The 26,118-nt window shown below is 34.4% G+C and overlaps 1 protein-coding gene across 3 annotated transcripts in view; it reads left to right on the top strand.

Moving 5' to 3' along the window:
- The window catches only part of LOC148273963 (organic cation transporter 1-like), a 48,513-nt gene extending 24,702 nt beyond the window's left edge, over positions 1-23,811 (top strand). For 2 of the 3 annotated variants that reach the window (XM_088237866.1, XM_088237867.1), the window contains exons 3-10: positions 4,172-4,275; positions 7,156-7,349; positions 8,429-8,549; positions 10,747-10,882; positions 10,989-11,679; positions 19,160-19,291; positions 22,063-22,244; positions 22,854-23,811. In XM_088237866.1, coding sequence (XP_088093992.1) covers positions 4,172-4,275; positions 7,156-7,349; positions 8,429-8,549; positions 10,747-10,882; positions 10,989-11,679; positions 19,160-19,291; positions 22,063-22,244; positions 22,854-23,048 — 1,755 coding nt within the window. In that variant the 3' untranslated portion in view covers positions 23,049-23,811. Of the gene's footprint in view, positions 1-4,171; positions 4,287-7,155; positions 7,350-8,428; positions 8,550-10,746; positions 10,883-10,988; positions 11,680-19,159; positions 19,292-22,062; positions 22,245-22,853 lie in introns of those variants that run through there. The other variant, XM_088237868.1, reaches the window with a different exon arrangement.
- Positions 23,812-26,118: the final 2,307 nt, after the last annotated feature.

The raw sequence follows: 26,118 nt of genomic DNA, 5'->3' as shown, positions 1-26,118 counted from the left end.
TTATACCGGGATCTAGCATAATTATCTGATCCCCTTTGAAGCAAGATTGCGTGTGCGAGATCCTGCGGATTTGCGAGATCACAAATTAGGAGAAAACAGTTTGACGGTAGCTGCAGGATTGGCCGTTTCTTTAAAACGACGTATTTCACAGCGACGCACAAATATAACCGCTCTACTGGTTTATTTACAAAATTCTGGGAGCTACCAAGCCTTGAGTGACGATTACGTTTCAGCTTGACACCGAAAAGTCGGTTTTGATGGTAACTAAAGGAGTTTGCTTTGAGAATACAGTTTAGCGTATCATAATCATCAGCTACTAATAATACGGGCACCAAAGATAATGACGACGACTAATCTTTTTCTGTTCTGGCTGAAGAGACTGCCCAAACTGCCCCCATCAATGACGAGGTTTCTTCACGAGTTCCTAAAATTTCATTGCAAGAGAAGTAAGGGCTTATTCTATCATATACTTTGAAAATAAACTGCCCATCACCATCCACCATCAGTTCCATACGATCCATAATAAAAACAAGGAAATAGCCATATGTGGTGCTTTTGGAAGTATTACAAATTTACAATGCGTACTAAAACACGCAGGATCCCGCGAGATTGAAAAAACTTTGGCCCTGCAAATACTGAGATTGGAAATAAGCTGTGGAATCGAAAGTCCTAATCGTAACCTAACCTAACTTAACAATTACAGAGCAAAGTTGTTATGGCAGTTTGTACTCGTAAATATTTTTATAAAATTTTCTAAAGCAAGGTGTTTTTATTTTTAGTTGAAAACAATTGTGTATACCCTTACGGATTACTAAATTAATTATTCTTTCTAAATTCATACGCATTGATATTTTTTTGTCATCTTTTGTAAAGGTTGTCTGAGTCATTTGTTTAGTTTGGTCTGGTAGTTTATTGTAAAATTTCAGTCCCCGGTTTATTAGTCTCGACTTATCGACTGTCCTTGTCTCGCTTTAGAATGTTGTATGAGATATTGTTCAGCTATTCTTGTCTTTTGACGTTTTATTTCAACAGAGAGATACTTTGTATTGCTATACAGTATGCTTTTCATTTACAGATAGATCGCAGAACAACATTTTTCTGTGTCAGTTTTCAGTTTAGCAATAGCCACCCGGACGCTCATTGTTATTAAGTTTAATATTGAGAGGTGTTGTTGAAAACAAAAATGAAGAAACGAATATTGGCGGGCAAGTCCCGAAGCGTCCACAGGAAAACAAAGATTACCCTGTACAAGACCATTACTAGGACTGTACTGGTGTACAGATACGAGATACTGACACTGGAATTAAAGTTCACTGAGATGCTGGACATATTTGAAAGGAGACTTCTTCGCCGAATCTGTGGTCCCGTGAAAAATGGAGAAGAGTAGCGCATTAAGCGAAATGCCGAATTGTATAGCCATTAATGAAGGCGCTAGTATCTCGACACATATAAAACTGCTCAGGTTGAGATGGACTGGACACGTACAAAGAATGTCAAATGCGCGAATTCCCAAGATAGTCATGACTGGATATTCACGGGATAAAAGAACTAGGCTGAGGTAGAACGTCAAAAAGATGCAGCACATCTTCCACAAGCAGCAAATTGGAAAACGGTCGCTGAGGGCAGGCGAAGATGGAGGCAAAAGTTAAAGGAGGCCAAAGCTTGATTTGGGCTGTAGCGCCATCGAAGAAGAAGAAGTTGTTGAAAACATTTTTTCACGGTTTGAAATGTCTGTTTACTCGTAGTATTATGTTTACGTTAGCGCTAGAGAAATATGCTAAGCGTTTTGGATCGATAGAGATGTGATTGACATTTGTGTGACCCTGATTAAAGAATCGTTTTACTATGGACTGATATAATACTTCAAATATTGATAAATAACTAGGACATACTCTAACACAAGTGTAACTATATTTAGAAGCATCTTGATAGTATCACAATAATTGTTTTTAATGTTATTTTATAGTTAAAAACATAATAAAGACCTAAAGTTATGGCCAAGTAGAAGGGTATGAAGGATCGGTTTGGAAATTAATAAAACAAAGATTATGAGTCCAACAAGAATCGACATTTTTATCGACAATAATAAAATCTAAATGGTTGAATACATATACCCAGGACACAGTCAAACTTGGTACAGATAACCAGATAGCAGAGTTGCTAAGAAGAATTGGGCTAAGTTGGGCTGCTTTCGGCAAGCTAAAGTATATTTTTGAAAATAAACAAGTCGTAGTATGATTAAAAAGACAAGTCTGTGAATCGTATATATTACTAGTGACGAATTACCGACTAGAAACTATTTCCGTGACACAGAAAAGTGGCCAGAAACTAAAACACACGCAACTATCTATGGAAAGACAGGTGCTCGGTGTATGTCTAAGAGACAGAAAAAGAAGTGAAGAAATAAGGCACCGAACCGGAGTCGTATATATCATTAAAAAGAGTGGAAACAGAAAAATTAAAGTGGCAGTGGGCAGGACACTTGGCGAGACAAAATGATGGCAGGTGGACACCCAGAATAATAAAGTGGAGACCATGGGCAAACAAAAGAAGTGTTGGAAGGCCACAAAAATATGGGTCGATAACATATTGCCTCGATAGCCGGTAAAACATTGATGATACAAGCGGTTGTGGAAGAAACGGAGACATTTTGAAGAGGCCATTAGGGGAGAGAACAAGGCTGAAAAAGAATGACAAAGTACATATTATGTACTTCTGGATTACCTTTTTTCTACCAGAATACAGGGAGTTCTTTCAAGCAGCTTTGCTCCTTCGCCAACTTCCTTGTGCTGTGCTGTGTGCGGTACGTGGTGAACAAGCCCTAATAAAAAACGTTTCAAAATAAGATTCTATTTTTAAATTGCAATTATTGTTATCAACTGTCACATATTTGTGATATTCAGGATATTTACTAAAACAATAATTAAATAAGCGATTGCAAAATGTCGTCGCACTTTTTATATAAATGCGTCATACAATAACATAAATAACATTATGATAACCTCTTTCAACGGCATTCCTAAGAAAAATACATAACATATAAATCGCTAGTAGTGATGGAACAAAATACTGTATTTATTTATTTATTTTATAGATATTTTTTTTTAAGGAATAACTCGCTAAGCCTATATTTTAGAGGCTTGTCAGCAGGTCTGAAAGAAAGGATACGAAAGGAATTTATTAACAATACACCACAACACCCAGACTAAATGAGAAATAATCTTTTGTTGGATTTTTTCTTGCAACTGGCGGGAATCGAACCCGCGACGCCAGTATGTTTCGGAATCCACCCGAAGTCGCTTTGTAAATAGCAGACGTGTCGGATAGAGATACGCGTTATCAAAAATCCTTTTAAAAGACGTTTATGGCTTAGTCGAGATAATACAATGAAAACGAGAATGTTTATGTTTAGTGATGTTAGTAGGCGCTACTCAGGGGGGGTTCGCGGAGTTAAGAAATTGAACAGTGCTAAATAATAACGAGCGCCCTAGTGATTCCAAAACATCCTTAACAGGAGACGTAGTTCCGAGTGATACCGGAGCATCCCGAATTGATAAAAGGTGGGGTATTTACGAATATGCGTCCTGGGCTGATATTCTGAACGGTATAGCGCGCGAAGAGATCGCTCTGTTAGCGTGTATTTAGTATGTAAATACGCGCTAAAAGCGCGTTCTCTACGCGCGTAATTGCGTTCAGAATACTACCCCTGGACGAGTGTTTTCGATTTAACCCTGAAATAGGAAAAATTGAGTGAAGATAAGTCCGCCTCGTTGGGTATTTGTCGGTTGGCGCGTTCGCCTGCCGTGTTAAGATCCCGGGATTTATTCCTGCCCTGCTATTCCAAACGCTCTCGCGACCGTAAAACGCACTTTTAAAGCGCGTATTTAATATGTAAGTACGCGCTATCAAAGCTTTAGTACGGCTGCGAGAGCGTTTGGAATAGCAGCTCTGGCAGAGTCAAAGCTAGTTTTATACTGCATTATTTTACTCAAAATTACATAGACAGCTAAACCGTTGCTTAACCTAATTGCACAATCCCTGTCCGCACGGGTCCTGCAAGACATTTCTATTGTCCTACAGTATCTGGAAAGCTTGAAGAGCTGTCAATAGGCGTTGTTTTAATATACAATTTTTGTCTACATTACGTGTTTTATATTTTTTATTGTTTTAGTTGGATCTGGTATGTGATAATAACTGGCTTCCTCAGACCAGCACAGCTTTGTTCTACGTAGGGTCCCTCTTTGGGAATGTAATCTTCGGCTGGGTGGCAGACAGGTATACAACAGGTTACTTACATTTTTTAAATCTCTATCTTCCTCTTTTTTAAATTCTCCTAAGAAAGTTTGGAATATTTTTGGTAAGGTTTTGCCAGTTTTTTCCTGTTCTGAAAACATATTTAACTATTCTTCCTTTTAAAACAGCATGTCGTCAAAGGTGTAAAGACTATTTTTATGCAAATTGTTTAATATGATAACATTCTCAACGTCATGAAGTGTGACATGGTCAGGTGGATAAATCTAAAATATTATAAATCTACCCTTAAGTTAAACCTAAACTTTTCCATAAAACTAAGTAGACAGACGACAAAGTATTTTCTAAAGTAAAATTAAAACAATCTACAGCTGAATTTTAATAGCACAGAAGAAATAAAAAAATGATTATGTTTGAGTGACATGTGAACAAAAGAATTCTATAGTAAAGGGTTTGAACAACGTTTGAATAAACATATTTTAACCATTTTAAAACCTTTATACCACAAAATTTATGTAAATGTTTGTATAACAAATATTTTTGATTTTATTTGATTTTTTCTTTACATAGGTACTTGGTTTTTATACGAGTACAAATGTACTAATTTTTTTTCTCAATTTCAAGAAGCGTAATCTGCTGGTCAAAAAGTAATTATATTTTACCAACAATATTTTGAATTTGTCCAAATTTTAGTAGAAAAGAGCTGGATTCAACTCCCCGTGGAGCTGTTAACATTAACATATTACAACAGAGATGAAGAGCATTTAAAAGAAGATGTCTAGGCATCTACAGGGCTTATGACCTGTCATTGGCTGGTTTAAATAATTCAATTAGATGAATCTCACTCGCATAAATAAAGGTTACAGCTCTTTAATTTCACAAACATCAACATATGAAAGAATTGAAGTAATATAGATGTTAAAATATGGGCAGAATGGTGAATGTTACACAGTGCGTAAAGTGGCCACTTAAACCAGCCAATGACAGGTCATAAGCCCTGTTGATGCCTAGACATCTATATTGCCTTCTTTAAAATGTTCTTCATTTCTGTTGTAATATGTAAATGTTAACAGCTCCCCAGGAAGTTGAAACCAGCCCTTGTCTACAAAAATTTGGACAAACTCAAAATATTGTTGATAAATCCACCTGGTCCATGAAGAAGTATAGAAATGGAAAAATACAAATTTCAGGCGTTGCCTAGTATGTAGGTGAAATAATCCAATTAGATGAATCTCACTCGCATAAATAAAGGTTTCAGCTCTTTCACTTCACAAACATCAACAGAGGAAAGAATTGAAGTAATATAGATTTTCAAGTATGGGCAGAATGATGAATGTTACGCAGTGCGTAAAGTGGCCACTGAAAACCAGCCTGGATCATCAGGTCATAAGCCCTGTAGATGTCTAGACATCTATATTGCCTTCTTTAAAATGTTCTTCATCTCTGTTGTAATATGTTAATTATATTTTACTTACATAAAACTTTTGAGTAACAGAAAATTATTGTTTTTTCCAATGTTTATTAACTTATTCTTTTTGATAACGCGATTTCGAAAGAACGCCGTTTTAAAATAGCAAAATCGTAGGATTTTCTAATTTCTTATCAAATTGCAGCCTTAAATTTTCAGTAACAACTCACCATAATGTTTTTGAAAATATCATAAAATAGAAAAAGATATCGACTAAACTGATTTAATTGTTGAAGTCTTTGAGGAAAAATTAGTAAAATATAGAACCATTTTCAATTTTATCAAACAATACACGTATTTATGAATTATTGAACATCTTTCTTTTAATCAAGATAAAGTAAGAATGATTTAGCGAGACTATAATTCTTGTATCAAGGGTGGAGACTATGCCTTAATGGATGCTGGTGATAGAATTACCCCTTTATCATACCAGAGGAAAATTTTAAAACCATTTTCTTTATTGAATAATATTTATTTTACAAAGAGTTGAAAACTATTTATTAAAACCAAAAACTTACAAAAGTATATGATTTACAATGAAAGCATCCACCCCTTTTACGAAACTGTTCATAAAGTATTTCTTCAGTTTCGCATATCAATATCATTTTTTTAAAAACGAATTAAGCAAAAATTTAATATTTCTTTACAATCAAACCGCGGCAATAACAAAACAAAGAAACTTTAAAATCTTTTATTGTACCCCCTTACTGCAGTATTGTCAATTTGTGATTAATCAAATACACATGGTCAGCACAATCACTTTTTTCTAATTTCCCAGTGAAGGAATACAGTGTTAGTTCTAAATTGAGACCGCGGCCGCACGCTCCAGATCCCGCCTCGGAAAGGAAGAAGAACGTAGTAATACAAACAAATCAAACAATGACACAAAACCCAAATACATATAGTCAACATTAGAATTATTTGCCCTCTACAACATGCACTCGAGCAACAGAAGAAAAACAATACGTATCTATACCAAATCACAGAGGAACATCAAATTATCAAGAAACTACTGGCAAAATCCTAACACAGATTCTAACATGATCCCTATCGAACTCAGGCGAAATTACTTCTCGTCATAATACTGAATTCCTCGCAAAAACCATTATCCTAATACCAACAGTAGAAACAATCCTATGCAAAGACCCTAATCGTCCTAACAATCTCTAAGACCTTAGAGCAGACGAAACGGGTCCCAGAGCATGGTCAGCGCGTGGTTCTCTTGAGTTAGTCTACTATTTAGATTTAAATTTACCACTTTACTTCTATGGGACAAGAACAACACAGACGGACAAGATGGACAAGTATATGATTTGTAAACAGTTACAGTGGTTTTCCCTATTTGTTGATTTAAATGCTTCAGTTTCTTGACTCTAACATTGTTATTATTATTTAAGACGCGATTTCTTTAAAATAAGTTTTTCTTTATATTGTAGATGGGGAAGACGAAGATCTATGTTGCTGATGATCTTCTTGGAAGTTATTGTTTCCATAGCGACGTGTTTTTCAAAAGATTATAACACGTACATGATATTCAGAGCGATTGGAGGACTATTTTTTCCAGCTCTCTACCAAATTCCATTTATACTTGGAATTGAAATGATGGGACCAAGCCACCGGACTTTTGCAGGTGACAAAAAATTAGATTAAAAATTATTTTTTTAAATTGTATCTTATTATTTTAAGTTAACCAACATATTACAATATTTTTAGTTTGTCCAAATGTTTGTTGACAAAACGAAACTTAATGACTCCCTAGGGAGTGAAATCCAGTTTTTTGTAAACAAGCATTTATACAAATTCAAAATTTTGTAATAAAACCAACTGGTTCAAGAAGAAGTTAAAAAAAATAAAAATTGGCTTCAGGCGTTGCCTAGTATGTAAAATAATACGATAAAATGAATTTCTTCACAACAATAAAGGTTTCTAAATAAAGGAATTTAAGAAATATGGATGTCACATAGTGTATAGAAAAGGCCACTTAAACAAGCCACAGACAGGTCATAAGCCCTGTAAATGCCTAGACTTCCATATTCCCTTCTATAAAATGTTCTCCATCTCTTGTATAATTTGACAATCAACATATGTAAAACCAAACTATTGAAGAAAAACGCTGAACTAAAAGGATATTGTTAAAAATAAAAATAAAACAGTATTTTTTGTGAAAGTAAATTATTCTATCAAATCCCAAAAGGAACACTCCCACACTACCAGAAGTCAAACTAGAGGATGGCTCATGGGGTCTATCACAAAGTCTAATTTCGGGCAAAGAAATTTCAGGTTTCTGGGCCCCAAAATATTCAATATGTTACCAAAAGATAGCAAAACCATGACCCGGATTCAAATGAATAAATTTGTAAAAAAATTGGTTACTGGGTTAAGGTCGAGAAAAATCGGAAAATTTACTCAAAATACATTCCTAAATAATAAATTAATATTGTATAACTGTAAAATAACAAGTAGGTAGTATTCTTATTAATTATTTTTTGCATAAAAATGTCAACCTTAAAACAGGTTGTACCTAGTTATGCAGACTAGACATAATCCAGAGAAATCTATTACCTAAGTGTGTATGTAGTAGATAAAGTCATTGTTATTTTTGTTAATAAACTTTGATTATTATTATTAAATTAATAATTTGAAATAATGTTTTTCATTTTCAACACAGTAAGTTATAGCTGCTTATTTTCTTTATATGTTTGGTTATAGGAATGCTGATCTGCATGTTTTTTGCTGTAGCGATGTCTATTTTGGCTTTATTAGCATTTCTGATAAGGGACTGGTTCAGATTGTCGATTGCAACTAGTGTTCCTTTCCTGATGCTCTTCAGGTAAATAAAACAATTTCATCAATCTAAAAATAAATACACGGATGACAATTGGAATGGTCTGTATATTTCCTTCATCACATTTTGTAAAAAATACTGTTTCGGATGGTACTGGATTAAATAATCTGTGATAAAAGCGATCTTATTTATATTTCGGGACCTTTCAGGAAATTAACAAACATTTATTTTTATAAATACACTTTATCCCAATTTACTTTTTATAAATGCGGGTGAACAAGGCTGGATATCACTACCTAGAGAGTTTTTAAGATTTAAATTTATTGCAACATTCTCAACACCTTGTATCCCGGAGCAGTGTAAACACGTGATTATATAACCACGCGTTGTGTCCCGGTCCCGTGTTTTCACATGATTTACCAGCTGTTGAAAAAAGTGCATTTTATTGGCATCTACTGACTTATATGAGTACTTTTTCGCTGCTGGTAAACCACGTGTTTACACGGGACCGGGACACAACGTGTGGTTATTATAACACGGCTCCGGGATACAAAGCACAAAAAAAGGAGTGAGACGCTGTAGGTATATGTGCGAACATTGCAATGTGGCTATTCATAAAGGCCAATTTTGGCAAAACCATCAAACAAAAGACTTATTAAATTATTTCAAATAAATATGAGAAGGTAGAATTGATTAAATCTAGTATTTTCATAATTTTGACACGTTTAAGAAACACTTCAAAAAGCATGAAATTTCACAAAAATGGGCCGGGCACAGGGTAAATTCTATGTGTGTTCGGCCGGTGCCTAAAGTGTTAAGTAGGGTTTTTAAAATATGTTTGCCTTTTTAAATGTTTCCCCTTTTCATTGCAATGAGTTTCAACTAATTGATGCGATATTTGGTTTAAATTTTGTACTTCAAGCTAAATTTAGATCAATTGTTGTGTTTCCAGTTGTTTCAGGGTCGCAATTATTTGAATCGGTTCGTGGTCCCGAGGTAGTATTGTGGACTCACGGACCAAAGGTCCCAGGTTCAAATCCCACTTTACCACAACTCGATTTCCATTTTTCCAGCACAAGTTATTTACGACTTTTAGGAAATGGTCTGAAAATGTTTAATATTTGAGTAAATAACAAGAACTCAAATATTTATCTTTAAAAAAAATATGAACGCTATCTTCATCTGTACATATCGAGACGGTTCAACCGAACTTCTGTACTATCTCTATCTACCTCGGTATGTTCTACTGAATTTTCATCTCGATGTCATATGATCGAATAGAACCAATGAACGACCCCGAAAATTTGCTCTGTTTTTCTCACTTCATTAACATTTCAAATAAATTTCATTTATATTTTAAATCGGCTTCTGTGATAAAAAAGTGCCCCCTTCAAATACCCTACTCGCTTGAACATGACTTTTGTTAATTACCAAGACGGGATGCTTAACGATCGTCTGTATTTATCTACTGAGCAATTACAATGCCGGCTCCTTTAACACCTCGATACGTACACTCAGAAAGATAGTAAAACAGATGGAAAAATATAATTACTAAATTATTTTTTTACAGTGGCAACATTTTAAGGCTAGATGCTTTTGTATGGTAATAGGGCAGCATCTAGCCAGTCACTAGTCACTGCATCTAGCCGCTCGTTTTCAAAACTGACCGTTATGTCAGAATTTAATTCGACTTCAAAATTAACTTATTTCTCTCTCATAGTTTTAATAGGCTTTTAAGAACAAAAGTGCCAACCTTTGAACGATTAAAAATTTAAATAAATTGTAATTAAAGGAAAAGTTGCTCAGTGGAACAAAATTTTGTCACTTTTGTCACAATACGTATATAAACCCGTCGATAAGACCCATCGATACAAACCGATGTACTTACATCAAAACTTGATGCTGGATCGGTAGTGTATCTTCATAATCGGTCGGGAGAAATTTATCTTTAACTATGACGTCATACTGAAGCTACGTCATTTTAGTGCGTAGGTATGTGTACGGTGACGTACGCTTCCCCTTGTTTCATATCAATGTACCTACCCAAAGAGTCTTTGTAATCGCTCTAGAGAATTTATCTTTAACTATACCGACATGATAAAGGTATGACGTCCCTATCTTCCCTTCATAATCGAGGCTCTGGTGACATACGAGGATTTTCAGATGTTTTACGCTTTTGTCAATTGTATCACGTTGTCCGTAATACTTACCTATTTGGGATTTTATTATTAATGTATTTTAGTTATTACTGGATCATTCCCGAGTCCCCAAGATGGCTTTTGAGCCGCGGCCGATTGGATGAAGCGGAAGAGATTTTGCAAACAATGGCGCGATACAACGGAACTAAAATCCCAAAAAGATTGCTGCACCAATTACACGTATGTTTGACCAAAAACTCATACACCATTGAAAACAATACGATCCTTTTCATAAATGACTTTATTTTATATATTCATATTCTGACTGCTTCTAATTTATTTCTAGGAAGAAGCCAACGCAACGTCTTCTCTAATCTCAGCAGGTGAAAACAAAAAAAGTAAAACACCGAAAAACGGTATTCTTAAAGGATCTGATAAAGTTTTAAAAAACATAATTTTATTGGATAATGTAAGCTCAAAATCAACAAAAGAATGTGAAACATACTATGGAAAAAAATGTGATTCTGAACCATGTGGAAAAAGAAGAGAAACAGGAAATGATATGGCAGAAGATGAAACTGAATTAAGAAAGCCCGAAAACCTAAAATGGACTAGAAGGCCTTCAACGTATCCTCTAAAAAACGCAGCTTTAGAAAAAATGCATTTAAATAATATAAATCAAGCGAGAGATGAAAAAGGAAATGAAGATGTTAAAAAAGTGAAATGTGGTGAAAAAAATACAGAATTATGTGACGAAGATAATCGGAACGAAAGACGAAGTTCCGATATTATCAAAAGTGATTGTGGTATCGGTTTTAAGTGCGTTAGAAATATGAAATCGATTTATTTGCAGACGTCCTCTGGTCATTCGGCTGAAAAACAAGAGGCCACGATGTTTGATATTTTTCGTTATCCAAATATCAGAAAGAAGTTCTTCTTGTTGACTTTCGACTGGATTGCAAACGCAGTTGTGTACAATGGACTAAGTTACAATGCTACTAGCTTGGGAGTTAACGACTTCTTGGCGTTCTTCATAGGTAAGTTTGAAAACGGAATCCAAAGTTTTTAATGATTTACAAAGATTATTAAATACCAAACCTTGATTTGATAATAGCTACAGGTTCTTTGGTTTATAACTTACATATATTTATACAGACATAAATACAGTCTTTGTGAAGAGAATTTGACACTTAGGTACAAGTAAATGAAAATCTGTAGTTTGTGTGGTCAAGCTCCGATTTGCATTAAGCCTCATGCTTCCTCAGAAGTTTCAAAACGTATCAGAGATTCTAAACACCATGCATGCGAAACACAAGCATAGAAACTTCTTAAATCAAAAACATCAGATCAAACGATAAAGAGAGATCAATCCGGGAAAGCCAATCAAATTATTTTTCTTATTCTTAGAGGTAGGAGTCAGTGCTATGCAAGCTCCTGACGTCACTGAGATCTGTAAAAATATATTGTGAAGGGTCCCTGTGAATAGTTCTTGCCCTACAATCCCAGATCTATAAAGAATCTAAGTAATATACTGTGTGGATGGCGAGAGTTTACATTTTGCAAAATCTCCCCCTCCAAACCCAGATTCGTAGAGTATCGTGCTATTAGGTAGGGGTGAGCTCTTTAACGTCCTCAGGTTAATCCAGTGGTACCCCGAGGATGAGGCTCCTTTTATGATGTAAAGCATGTGTAAAGATTTTTCCTCATCTGCACTGCAGAACCTACATCTAGAAGTTTCGGAAAGGTTCATTCTAGCAAAGTGTTTGTTCAATCTGCAGTGCCCTGGGCGGGCTCTAGTGATAACCCCCACTTGATGAGACTGAGCTTTATTAGGTCAAAAGTAAAACGCCAGACAAATTAAGTCGGGCCTTAAATTTTGGCTCAACAATATTTTTTTAATCCTCTTCTTAGAATTGTAAACCGGTTATTGTGACCAAAAGTTATAAGTCCCATAGTGATTACAATAAGCGGATACCACACAGGTTTTTTTTGGAACAAAAAAGAGGTCCTACAATAATTTATTACCTTTGCACACAACTTTTTAGACACCAGTATAATTTATTTGAATATCATATGTATTCAATAACAGTTTTAAAAAAAAACTCCATAGTTTGGGTCAGTGATTTTCAACCTGTGGGTCGTAAAGCCATGCATGGGGGGTCGCGGTCGCAAGCTAATAAAAATACAATAATTTCAATGAGAAGGCTATGCCAGTTTATTTTTCAACAGTTTGTCGAATCGTGATTCCTATTATTGAGACACAAATAACAGAGATATTTTTTTATTAAAATTGTCCATTTTGAATATTTATTTTATGTCCAGCGTTGAAGAGAACCTTAGTTCACATAGGTAGAATGTAGTAGAGTATTGACCGTCGGACCAGTTCTCTAATACCGATATTTTTCGATGTTACAATTTCAAATATCGGAAATCCGGTATTTTCTCGATACTTTTGCTAAATATTTAATAAATACAGGTAAACGTCGTTTTGCGCCGGCTCGATTTACGCCGATTTACGCCGATTTGGTAGTTTATTTTTAGTTCAGTGCCGGAGTGGGATTCCCCGGTTCAACCGACACCAGATGACAGTAGGCGCTGCAATTCTAATAGCAGACACACTTTTACACGTTGTTTTATTTTTAAACGGTTACGCGAGCAGCTTATTATGTGTGTGAAATTGTTTCCGAGTTAGTTTTTGTTTTGTTTTTAAGAAAAATATAAAGGTATGATTATATATTGTATTAATATTGTGTAAGTCCATGGTGTAAATGTGGTTTGGACCATGAGACTCCAGACCATATATTCTTTGGCTGTCCAATAAGGGACAAACATAATATGTACTCCTCCTTAAAAAAATATCCTTACCCTATTAACATAGCATCACTCCTCTCCATCCTTGATCCTGAAATTATCCACCATATAGGAAGCTTCCTCTCAAAAAATACGATAAATTTTTAGTTTTTTTTTTCAAAAATGTTTTTTGATTTTTATTCATCTAAATAAATTGTACTCTTGGCAGAAATCATCCTTCTTAGGATGGATTGCCTAAATATATAAAGATTATATATTGTATTTTATTATTATTAAAATTTTACGAATATTAAAATATTTATAGTTTATGCCAATGATTCTGCAAGAAAGGAAGCACCAATCGAAGCAAATCAAATTGGATCCCTTTTTTTTTTAAGTGTGAGAATTAAATTTAGAACCAACGAACTGGTGCGTTAGTATTTATTATAAAACATTATTTATATCAAGAGATTATAATTTATTTTGTAAACGAATTTCAACTGTATGTATTAAATTCATTAATAATTTATTTTGAATATATATAGGATATTATGATGTATCAAATAAACATGTAAGATTGTTCTTAAGGTTTTGACACGGAGCCTAACCTTTTCTCTTCCTTTATATTTGTATTCATTTTACGCCGGTGTATCTCGGAATAGAACCCCAGCGTTAATCGACGTTCACCTGTACTTAAAATTATTTTTTTTTGCTTAATTTTTTTTCACAGTTTTCAGGTTAAAAATCAAAGGAATTCAACAATAATTATTTTAATTCACTCTTTATTTATGTATGTATTTGAACGCGACCGTTACATCTTTAACCTAACAAACACATACCGATCGTAAATCACGCTATTCTATGTTTTTAACAAATTCAACAAAATTTTAAATAAGTTTACGAACAATACAAAATTAGGAACTTTTAGCAAGTCTGGAAGCATTAAATCAAATGTCAATAATTAAAATATTCAGCGTGTTGCCGGTGGCTTGTATAGGGTTGCCATATTTTGCTAGGGTCTCGTCGGGACGTTCTGGAATGGGGATATGTAGCAACAAAAAAAGCAATTTTTCAATGGTTTTTCAGAAAAATAATATAAATGTTTTTCTTACTTTTTATGTGGTGCTTCAATTTATGTTTATATTTATATATTTTTTCTAACTTGATATTGACGTAATACTGTAATATTGATTCTACAGTTCTGGCAGCAGACGACATTTTTTATCGTTGCTATTTACTGGGCCAACATCAATTACATAACTTTTTTCAATGTGGTTTTATGAGTAGGAATGGAAATTAAATACTCGCTAAATATCAAAAATTGAAGAAAAAAAATTTTTTACAGAGCCCATCAACTTCCACTCTAGCGAGGCAAGATGAGCTTCAATTAATTTCTTAAGATACACCAATTGCTGGAACCATTTGCAACCATATTTACACCTTTATAGTCAGTACGGCCGTAGAAAATTTATGTTGATTAACAGCGTTGTACTGTGTACTGTGTAAGTCTAAATCGGAACATTATAAGTTTCATCGGGACGTCGGGACAGAGGGCTCAATAACGGTGACAGTCCCGATATATCGGGACGTATGGCAACCCTAGGCTTGTAGTACTAATGTTAACTAACTAAAACGACTAGGAAGCTACTGTCGCTACTGGCGTTAGTGACGGAGTTTGGTTGAACAAAATCAGCATTCTGATTGGTTTTAATGAGCGGAATGGCGTATGACGTGACAAAGAATCGCGTTTGAAGTTTGACACTTTAAAACTAGACGAATAAAAAATAAATTAAGGTCCTGGGGGGTCATCAGATTTTTTTTGACTCGTAAAGGAGTCGCACATTCAAAAAGGTTGAAAAACACCCGTTTTAATATTGATTTATTATATCAGGTATTTAATACAGCATTAGCCAATCATTGAAGAACATGTGAACATTGAATACTCGTATTTACAGAAGGTAAATGGATGCCAAAATATTTTTCCTTGTTCAGCGTATGTTAATTGATTTTAACATCCATGTTTGCTGTCTTAACATCACTAAAACACCATCAATCAAAATATACGATGCTTAATTTTTTGTGGTAAATTTGTTTTATTTATTTATTTAAAGTAAACAATAGCCACTACTACAAAAAATAAAATATTTACGAATAAACCGTAATAATTATATTATTTCATTATTATTATTTTAATTTTGATAGTAAAACTAGAAAATGAATAATGAATTTAGATTTCTTATTAAATTAAACGTCGCGCGTCAAACAATAAAAAAAAACTCTTTTTTACAGATTTAAAAATAAATAAAATATTTGCGTTCTTACGATTTACCCATAGAATTAAGAATAGTCCAGAAGGAGCGTAGAATCATATTTAAATACATCGGACTGTGTCCAATAATTCCCCCACTATGCCCTACTTTCGCCGCGCGTATTCGTGAGGTCGCAGCGTGATGTTGCTTGATAGGAAAAAAATTACAACATAAAAATAAATCAATCTGTTAATTTCTCTAATATTTTATCGTGCACGCGGAAATATTGATTGACACAACAGAGTAGAAGTAATAAGTAAAGGGTCATTTAATAAGAGTAATTAAATTAATGAACTTTTAACTTAAAATATTTAAAAAAATATATTTTACATAAAACGGATATTTTTATATCATGTTTAATAATATTTGATGTTTTAAAGATAATGTCGGTCAAATGTCCACCACAGAGTTGTTTAATCCGAGATCCAATTTTCATTCATTCTCTCATTAGATGAGCAAAGTAGGGTAAAAAAAATTACCACCCTGGCAACACTAACGAAATTTCCATTTTGTTTCTTCGAGAATCTGACAGATGGAAAAATAATTCAATTTTTAAGTAATACATTTGTTAAATACACATTCATTTGCTAATTACACATGAAATGTGATTGCATCATGTTTCTTTAAGATCTTAGCAGTATTTCTACACTTTAAAAGGACACAACACGGCATAGTTAAATTTAAATCAGGAGTTGCGTACTGAGCGACGTCTACAAAGAAACCAATGAGTCAAAACGTAAACCTACCCATTTATGAGTAGTTGGGTCGCCTTCTGTTTGATGTGCGTATACGGTTTCTGGACTATTCTGAATTCTATGGATTTACCCAAATATTTCAATTTTGGTGCCAATTTAAATAAGTTGTAAATAACTCACTAAAATATTTAGAGTTTGTCCAAATACTTGTAGACAAGGACTGGATTCAACTCCCTGGGGAGCTTTTATTTATTTATTTATTTATTTAACTTTTTGTACATAATGTTATTTGTACATTGGCGGGCTTTTAACATACATAAACTCCACAAACATAAACATGTGAAATAATTTAAGGAATATGGATGTTCAAATATGGGCAAAATGGTGAATGTTACACAGTGTGTAAAGTGGCCACTTAAACCAGCCAATGACAGGTCATAAGCCCTGTAAATGACTAGGCTCACATATTTCCTTATCTAAAATGGTGTTTGGACAGCTGGTAAACCACGTGAAAACACGGGACCGGGACACAACGCGTGGTTATATAATCACGTGTTTACACGGCTCCAGGATACAAAGTGTTAATAGACTTTTATTTCTTTACAAATGTTAAAAAAAGCGATATTTCCATTTGGCTAATAATTTTCATTACCGGTTAATATTGCATTTTTTTACTGAAGTGGGTGTCGTTTCCTTTAATTTTTTTTTTAATTTTTTAAATATTTTATTCAGAAAACATACAGTCATACATAATAAGTATTAAAAACAATAATTTTTTAACATAAAAAGACCAATTAAGTTTTCATAAATTATGCAAAAGATATAAACATGTGACAAAAAAAAAAAAAAGAATATCAAGTGAAAAAAGAATAATTGTTGACATTTGCGTTTTCCATGGAGATAATAAATTAAAATAAATGAAAATAACGAATGTACACTCCGAGCCATCCACGCACACACATGAACGCACATATAAAACATACACAAACATATACATTACATGCGGCACATATACATAGCATATATGCACATTCAGCAACTATCCCAAATAATCGATCTATGAAGAAATTTTCTGTACAAATGCAACGTGCAGTTAAAAATGTCTACATCAATACTGAGTCCGTTATAATTTCTACAGGTACGTCTAATGAATGAATTCGAGGTATACTTGTTTTTACAAGTTGGTACATAAAATAGGGAATTTAATCTAGTATAGCGAAGACGTCAACGGAAACCGATATTTTGTAAAAGATACGGCGAATCAACTATATTATTGAGAATTTTGAAAAGGAAAATTAAATCACATGTAAGGCGCCTTTTTTGTAGTGATTCTATATTAAAATTGATCAAAGATGCGCAAAGATTTTTAATGCACTGTACCATCCTTTAAAAAAGTTAAAAATAAATTAACGGATTCCCTGTGACAAAGCTTGAGGTAGGGGAGGGTGGGGCATGATGGGGCCTTTAAGGTAATACGTCAATAAAACGCGTTTCTTTTTTTAAAATCCTTCAAAAAAAGTTTATTTTTATAAACTTTGATATTTAATCTAACAAACCTGTTACAAAAAATAAGATAAAAAAACTATTGGAATAAATCAATTAAAAACAGTCGTAATTATCCCGTCTTGCCCCACTGGTGGGGAGAGATGGGGTACCGCCTACCGCGATTCGCAACTAGGACAGACAAGGATGGTGTCTTGGTTTTTTTCGTCTACTCCAGCGCATGAACAGTGTGCCCAGCTCTGGCACATTTGACACGCTATCCAGCCTTTATTTGACTCAACGTATGACCCTCTACAAAACAGGCACTGTGTATCATCTTCATCATTTATGGAAGAAGAGTTACGTCTTGATCGTTTCGATGGCTACTTCATTTTCATTAAAAACTGTATGTTTAGAACCCAAAAGAACCTTCACCTTATCTATCCTGTTATTATTTTGCCTGGCCAACAAAACTTTTCGCTCCAAAGTGGTTTGAGGAATTGAATAAAATCTTGCAGCTAGTTTATATCCTTTTCTCCCTTCTAAAATGTCTTCTTTATCTCGATTCATGCATTCCTTTGACCGACTCCCCCTCTTGATCTTTCAAACGTAGTTTCGGACCATATTCTGCTTACACAAAGAAAATAAAAACTGTTATTACATTGTGTTCAAGCAATGAGGTAAGATGGGGTACCGATACCCTGTCTTGCCCCTTTTACTATGCTTGTTAACAACGCTTATTGTTTACGAAATACAATTTCTCAGGAAATAATTGATGAACTTACTGTAAATTACAATACTTTGAGCTTGTAAAGCGACCATCAGCCAGTTAAAATCACAATATGTTTCCTTTAATGTCACAAGCAGCAAAACTCGATAAAATAACATAAAATTTGCGAAAAACACGTTTAGTATCGCTGCGTGTTGGAGCGTGCACACATGTCCGCTGCAATTGCATCATTGGTGGGGGGTCTAAGAAGAGCATCAAATGGCGCAATGTGCTCGGAGCTACTCGGCAGATTTCGGCTTTTATCGCAGGGCCCCAACCTGCCCCACTACCCCATCATGCCCCACCTTCCCCTACTCCTAATACAGTAAAAGAGGGAATTAATCAACAGAAATACATTTAAATATACTGGTACGTAGTTTTAGGTACCGCATAATATGACGAACGATCTAGTTAAAATTTTACTTTTTATAATACCGCTTTTCCGTTGATCGTAATCTTCTTGTCTTTTCAGCTGCTGCTATTGAGATCCCTTCCTCCATGCTGTCCTGGTGGTTTATGGATCGCTGGGGAAGACGATGGGTCCTCTGCATAGCACTGGCCACGGGTGGGATTGGATGTCTTTGCTGCATGTTTGTTCCGGAAGGTATAAACCAGTTTTTGGCTTTTTAACAATTGCGTTTTCTCGTGACACGAATAAGAATAATAATGACTTATTTTAGTCGGAGTCAATGTAACTGGGAGATTATGATTATAATTTGCATTGAAAATATTATTTATTTATTGTTCTTCAGAGTTAAAAATATCTGGTGATTTTAACTCGTTTGTCAGTAATATTAACGGCGGATTTGTTCTCCACTGTACAAGCAATAGCTACTAGCTACAAATGCTGAGACCACATGAGGAAAAAAATATTTTTTCTTTCCTGTAAAATATAATTGTTTTTTTCCTCTATACCATATGCTTTTTTTAATTAATTTTATTACCGACCCAAACCGTTCAATCTTAGAAGATCAGTGGCATATGAACATATTGTTGAATGAACATATATATTTTTTAAGAAATAAAAATTGACTAAATATCTACACTACGCTATGAAAAGAGGAGAGGGTAAAGAGGAAAGGAGAAAGGAAAAACTCAAATATTCATGAAGTGACATTTCATACGTGATATAAATGTAAATAAAGAAGGCGAGCCTCTGACATTAGTGGGTAGATTATTCCATAATCGAGCAGCTACTACTGTGAACGAGAAAGCAAAAAAAATTGAGCAGTGATTGAAAAGGTTTTCTCGTTACTAGAACGAAGAGATTGCCCATGCTGAGATAGAGGTTGGAAGAGCTCTCTCAGATAAACAGGTGAAGTGGGATTTTTAAAAATATTGTCAAGAAGTGATAGAATGTGAATGTTTCTTCTGTGCCTGGTGCTGAGCCAGTGTAGTTGCGTGCGACATTCAGTTAAGTGGTCAAATTGGCGAAGATTTAAGATATAACGTATACAAACATTTTGCAATCTTTCCAACTTATCAAGCAATTTAGAATTAGCATCTGGATAACATACATCTGTATAATCAAGGAGTGGAAGATGTAAGCTCTGGACTATGTAATGTTTGCTTAACATTAATTGGCTAGAAATTCTGCAATCTTTTAAGCAAGTGCAAACTGTTATAAAGTTTACGACTAACTTCGTTAACCTGATGTGCTTCCCGAAATGCCTATGTATGATAATACCTAAGTTTTTGACTAAAATCATGAATGGAATTTCTTTGTTATTTATTTAGAAAAGAAGAAGTGTGGTAAAATCCAGTTTTGAATTAAAAAAAATACCGCCAACCCGAATCATCAATCTCTTTTCGCACCTAATAGTGCATAGGGCACTGCATTGGTACACCAATCGCAGCGTATCTTGATAATTTTTGTTACATGAAGGTAAGATGATCAGTTTTACGTTTTAGGTACCAGTCTAAGGACTATGAAATATTCTGGTGTGAAAACACCCTTTTATATAAATATTTCAAATACGAACCATGTCAGGAATCGTACCCGAGACCTCTTGCATGGCAGGCAAACGCTCTGACCATTACACCACTAAGCCGACATACTGCCAACAAGTACAATTATATCAATTATTATTTTAAGATTGACGTCGTGGATGAAGAGAAAATAATGATCAGAGCTGTTAAGGGAAGCTTTGAAATTAATAGGATCATTTACCACACTCTACCTATGTGAACTGGTGTCTTTGTCATTCCACCATTGTGGATATAAAAACTCAATTAGGATATAGACTCCAATAAGATAATGATTTGGTTATTTGCGTCTCAAAAATAGAACCACCATTCGATAAATTGCTAAAAAATTAACTGGCACAGCCTGATATTATTGTATTTTTATTTATTTATGTATTTACGGACATATTTAATCAATTTAACAATGGTAAAAACATTTATTTATAATATATTTAGGTACAATTTAAATAATGAAAATTATAGCTAGGACAAACATTCAATAATTATTACTACCTCAAGACAAGATCAGACCTATCGTAGTGAATGTTTGAATCGAAATAGAAAGACTTACACCAAAATAGTCCAGATCTAGTCTCGAGTTTACAATGTGACACAATCAGGACATTGGTGCTTTTAAGCTATAGTTTGTGCTGTGATATCAAGGAATAGCACATTTTTATTTCGCAACCGGCGGATCGAAACATTAAATGCCACTTGTTCCAGTACCGATGGTTCATCAATTAGTAGACTTGAGATTTAAAACATTGACTCCTTTTTTCCGTAAGGATAGCCTTCCTTCTCGGGGCCAATCATCCATCCAATTTTTTTTAGAAGACGATGTTGCACCTATTCGGTATGATTTATCCGGCCTGCATAGAAGGGAGACTAGATCACGTAGGCATATTCTAAAAGAGGACGAACCTCAATAGAGTGCTTTAACTGCGAACGTATTATTTCTGCTAACAAAACCTAAGAGTTTTAGGGACTTATTAATCATAGTATCAATGGGCCGATTAAAGACAAGTTTACAGTCCATGATAACTCCGAGGACCTTGATAGACTTGACTGCATCTAAATCAATATTTTAGATATTGTAATCAAAGAAGATAGGTTTTTTAACTCTATTGATTGATATTATTTTGTATTTTTAAATATTTAGTTCTAAGTTGATGGCTTTGCATCACATATGCATTTGTTGTAGTGTTAAACCGAAAGCCTTCATTTTTTACTGTTATCTTGCTTGAGACCGCGAGGCCCCTAAGCATGGCTTTGCGACCACCCAGAGGGTCTTTAATCACAGATCGAAAAACACAGTTCTACGGGAATGCAAAAAAAAAATATTGAAATATGCAACCCTTGAGCAACCATATAAAAAAGAAAACCACGAAATAATTACAATATTTGTTTCAGAACGTGTTTGGATTACGGTGGCATTTGCAATGATTGGCAAGTTTGGTATTGCGGCTTCATTTTCCGTCTTCTACGTGTTTGTTGGAGAACTATTTCCTACAGTTTTGAGGTCTCAGGCCATGGGTCTTTCATCATTGCTAGTTAGCGTTGGACTTCTATCATTCCCGTACATTCTTCAACTGGTAACTATACCAAATATTAAATATTTTTTATCAGTTTCTTTTTGAGTGTCTAGTCTTTTTTTTCTTCATTTATAGTAGTTTTGATGTCCGGAATGGTCTAGCTGAATTTCAATAATTTTTAGTTCATTTACTTTTTTTCAAATCCATGGAGTTAATTATAACTGAATGGAATTTGGAAATATTCGGGGTAAACACAACTCTTTACTAGACTATTTGGACAGCTTCCATGAATACGAATTTAATTACCACCTTTTTGTTTAATCAACAAAGCTTTACAATTTTGAAAAACACATACATATTTATATAATATTTTACGCAATGCACTTGAATTTTTTATCTCTGTAATGAAACAAGATGATCGTGTTTGGAGAGGAAGTTTATTTTACAAATTTTGATAACAGTATTTTTTTCTGATTTCTGTAATTGTAAAAATATTCAAAAATGTATATTTTTATTACAGGAATCGAGGAATGCATCATGAAAATTAAGATGCAGTTGATTTCATATGTTTATTTAGTTTGGTTGTAGATTATTTTAGGTTTTCCTTTCACCTAATTTATTTTACTGTCGTTTATCTAAAATAATTCATTTTCTCCATTTCTCTTCTAGTCACACTACTCCAGGGTGCTACCGCTGATCATTTTGGGAATCCTTTCCTTGTCTGCATCAGTCGTGTCCTTGTTCCTCCCGGAGACTCTCAACATGCCCATGCCACAGTCCTTGGAAGACGGAGAAAACTTTGGAAAGAACTTCAAAATCTTCAGCATGCCGAAAAGAAGAACTAAAACGGACTGCGAGACATAATCTCAAATATAAAAAGACATTTCCTGTTGTCGTCACAAATCAGAGAATCAAGAACAAACTTAAATCATAAAATTTATTTTTAATGCAATATAATTAGATACTGACTTAGTGAATGAATGAAATAGTGGTTACGGAGTGCATAATTATATCTAAATCGTATTCGTTAATCAATTGTAAATATTGTCACGAGTAATTAATTACATTCAAAAGAAACTGATCTGTCTCAATCTGTTTGTATTAATGAAGATTCAAGGCATAAACATAGATGTTTATAAAGTTTATATTTGAAGCACTAACTTTGTGGTTATTCATTATAATAAAATAAATAAAACAACTTTGTTTTTAACCACTAATTTTTATTTTTCACCGACCGGTTTCCTACATTGGAAAAAACTAAAAAAACTTTAATATTAGAGTAAAAGAACACTTAAGATGCTTAAATAATAATAATTTTTCTAAATTCGCAAATCATCTGATAGAAAATAATCATAACTTCAATAAAGACACTGGATCAAAAGTACTTCATGTTGAAAATAAAATATTAAAATTAGACAACTTAGAAATCTTAGAAATTAAAAAAGCGATTCATAATAAGAAAACAATAATTAATAACCAAATAAACAATATTTCTTTTAGTCCTCTCCTGGCTTACTTCGAAAATAATGATATCAAATTACCACCCGTGTAAGAAAAAAACACTTGATTTATTGGGTCCACGTGTAGTATTTGATAGAACATGAACATGATAGAAATAAAATAAAAAGGAATCAATTTATTAGTTAGGTAAACCTTGACAAAGAAGCTTGTTTGCTTTGAAACCGGTCGGTGAAAAATAAAAATTAGTGGTTAAAAACAAAGTGGTTTTATTTATTTTATTATAGATGTTTATGTTATCATGCTTATTGCTGTGTCATCACCGTTCTGCCGTTGTTTGAACTTCCAAAAATCCCATGCCATGTGTTCAGTTAGATTTGTGTGCACATCTTCTCGACGTTTTAGATCAGCGTCGGATCGTCTAATAAGTCTCCTAATGTGTTGCAATTTTAATAGGCCAAAACAAAATGCCAAGCATTAAATTTTCTATAAATCCAGTTCTAAATGGGTGCGAATCCTGGCACCTTACTAAAACTTAAAACATCAAATTACTGAGTTTTAAGAGTGAGTGCTTGAGGGTAATACTAGGTATAAAGTGTTTTAATTTTATTACCAACGTCCGAGGAAGGACGCAGCAGTCTCTTATAACGACCGTCTTGAGGGTCCGGCGGTGGACCTGGCTTGCGGTGTCACGTGTTAACCCAACTTGTCTCTTCTTTACACCCGCGGGCTCCTGGCAATCTGGAAGGCCGTCGATCACGATCTTTCGGCTTTATTCAACGGAACTAATAGACGCAGAACTGTCGTGAAACGACGTGAGAGTGCTATCTGGCGATAGGGTCTCCCGGAGGCGTCTGGTGATGTCCACATGCTCCACTTAGGACTTTTAATCAGAAATGTGTTGCTATTACTAACTTTAAGAGGTGATAGTTAAGAGAACAGATACCTTGGAACGCACATACCAGAAGATGACATTATGCATTAAGAGCTCAACATGGTAGCAACTCAAATGAAAAAGAGAATGTTTATGTTGAGTAGCGTTAGCAAGAGTCACTCAGTGGCGGTTTTTTGGTATTACGAAATAGAACATTAAAAGCCCCCACCCACTTACGCAAATCTGTTTTAAAGGTCTTGTGGCCTCTTTTCAGATCCGTACATTGCAAAAACATTTTTTTTTAGCTTTAATAAAAGGCATTTTTTTTTTTTAAATCTGTGTTGTAAATTCGCGTATTTTATTTTTTAAATTTACATGTACTGCTTTTAATGACCGATCGCTTCAGAGCAACCTAAGAATATACCGTCAATTTGTCTGTCACCCTCAATCAAATTTTTCCAATTCTGACCGCGATGGGGTATGTTAGTTCATTAGCTTGTTAGTAAACTGGAAGAAACAAGTCCGATCGGGAAAACCAGAACCGTTACCACACCTCCACCAGCCAAATAATTCAAACCGATTAAGCAAAAAAAAGAAAATCATTGTTCATAAATTCGCTCTTTTCCTAATACCACCCTGTTCAAGACGAAAACATAGCATCAACCTGTTCAAAATCTAGCATCCTAGTCAAGACCTATCAACTAATCTATCAACTAACCTATCAACCAACCTAACAACCAATCTTATTAACCCCACGTAATATGAAAACCCAATTCTATCTAGGACAGTATCCCTAATAACCCACCACGGCGGCGAAGGAGCAACCCAGCCCGACCCCCGACCGATACACACCTCCCAGCCTTGTTAGTGTATTAGTAGATAAACCCTCTTCCCTTCTAGAAAACTAGACAACACAGAATAAGGACGAAACACGGCTAATTAATAACGAATGATCCCGAAACGTCGAGAACTGAAGACGTATTTCCGAGTGATAATGATTGAATATGCCTGTAGAACGCGGACCTGACTTGGGTGGACACGCGGGAGTTGGCCACAAACAGAGAGGTCTGGAAAGATTGGTGGATACCATATGCTCCAACTAGTGAGAGGACATGCACTAATGTAAAAATGTTTACAGACCATGATTTTTAAATTTAAAAAAAACTTTTTTTTTTGCACCACAACAGGCCAGGAGGCCTAGTTACAGTAGTGAATTACATCACAGAGCACCCAGGCTTGAGAAAAATCACATCTTATTTTTTGTGTTCACACCGGGAATCGAACACGGAACCTTCCGTGCGTGAATCAAGCGTCTTGACCACTTCACCACAGAGGCCGGATGTAGTGGTCATTTTAGTTGCATCCCGTGATAATATATTTGTATGTGAATTATTTATCATAGTATTTTAAATGACGAGTTTTGCTATCTTTACATATTTTTTTAATATCGATCGAAGATTCAAATCGTGTAAGATATACATATAATCAAATGTAATATGATAATTCGTCTTAGGATTGTGTTAAAAATATTAAGCATTTCACAAAAAAAATGTCAACAACTAAGCAATAAAGTAATTGTTAAGTTTATATTCAATATATTAT

This window comes from Micrasema longulum, unplaced genomic scaffold (genome assembly GCF_059751315.1).
Source record: "Micrasema longulum isolate JH-2025_06_02 unplaced genomic scaffold, ASM5975131v1 h1tg001794l, whole genome shotgun sequence".
In the NCBI taxonomy this organism is placed as follows: domain Eukaryota; kingdom Metazoa; phylum Arthropoda; class Insecta; order Trichoptera; family Brachycentridae; genus Micrasema; species Micrasema longulum.
The sequence above is the reverse complement of the archived record's forward strand: the minus strand, read 5'-3'. Positions and strand labels throughout refer to the sequence as shown.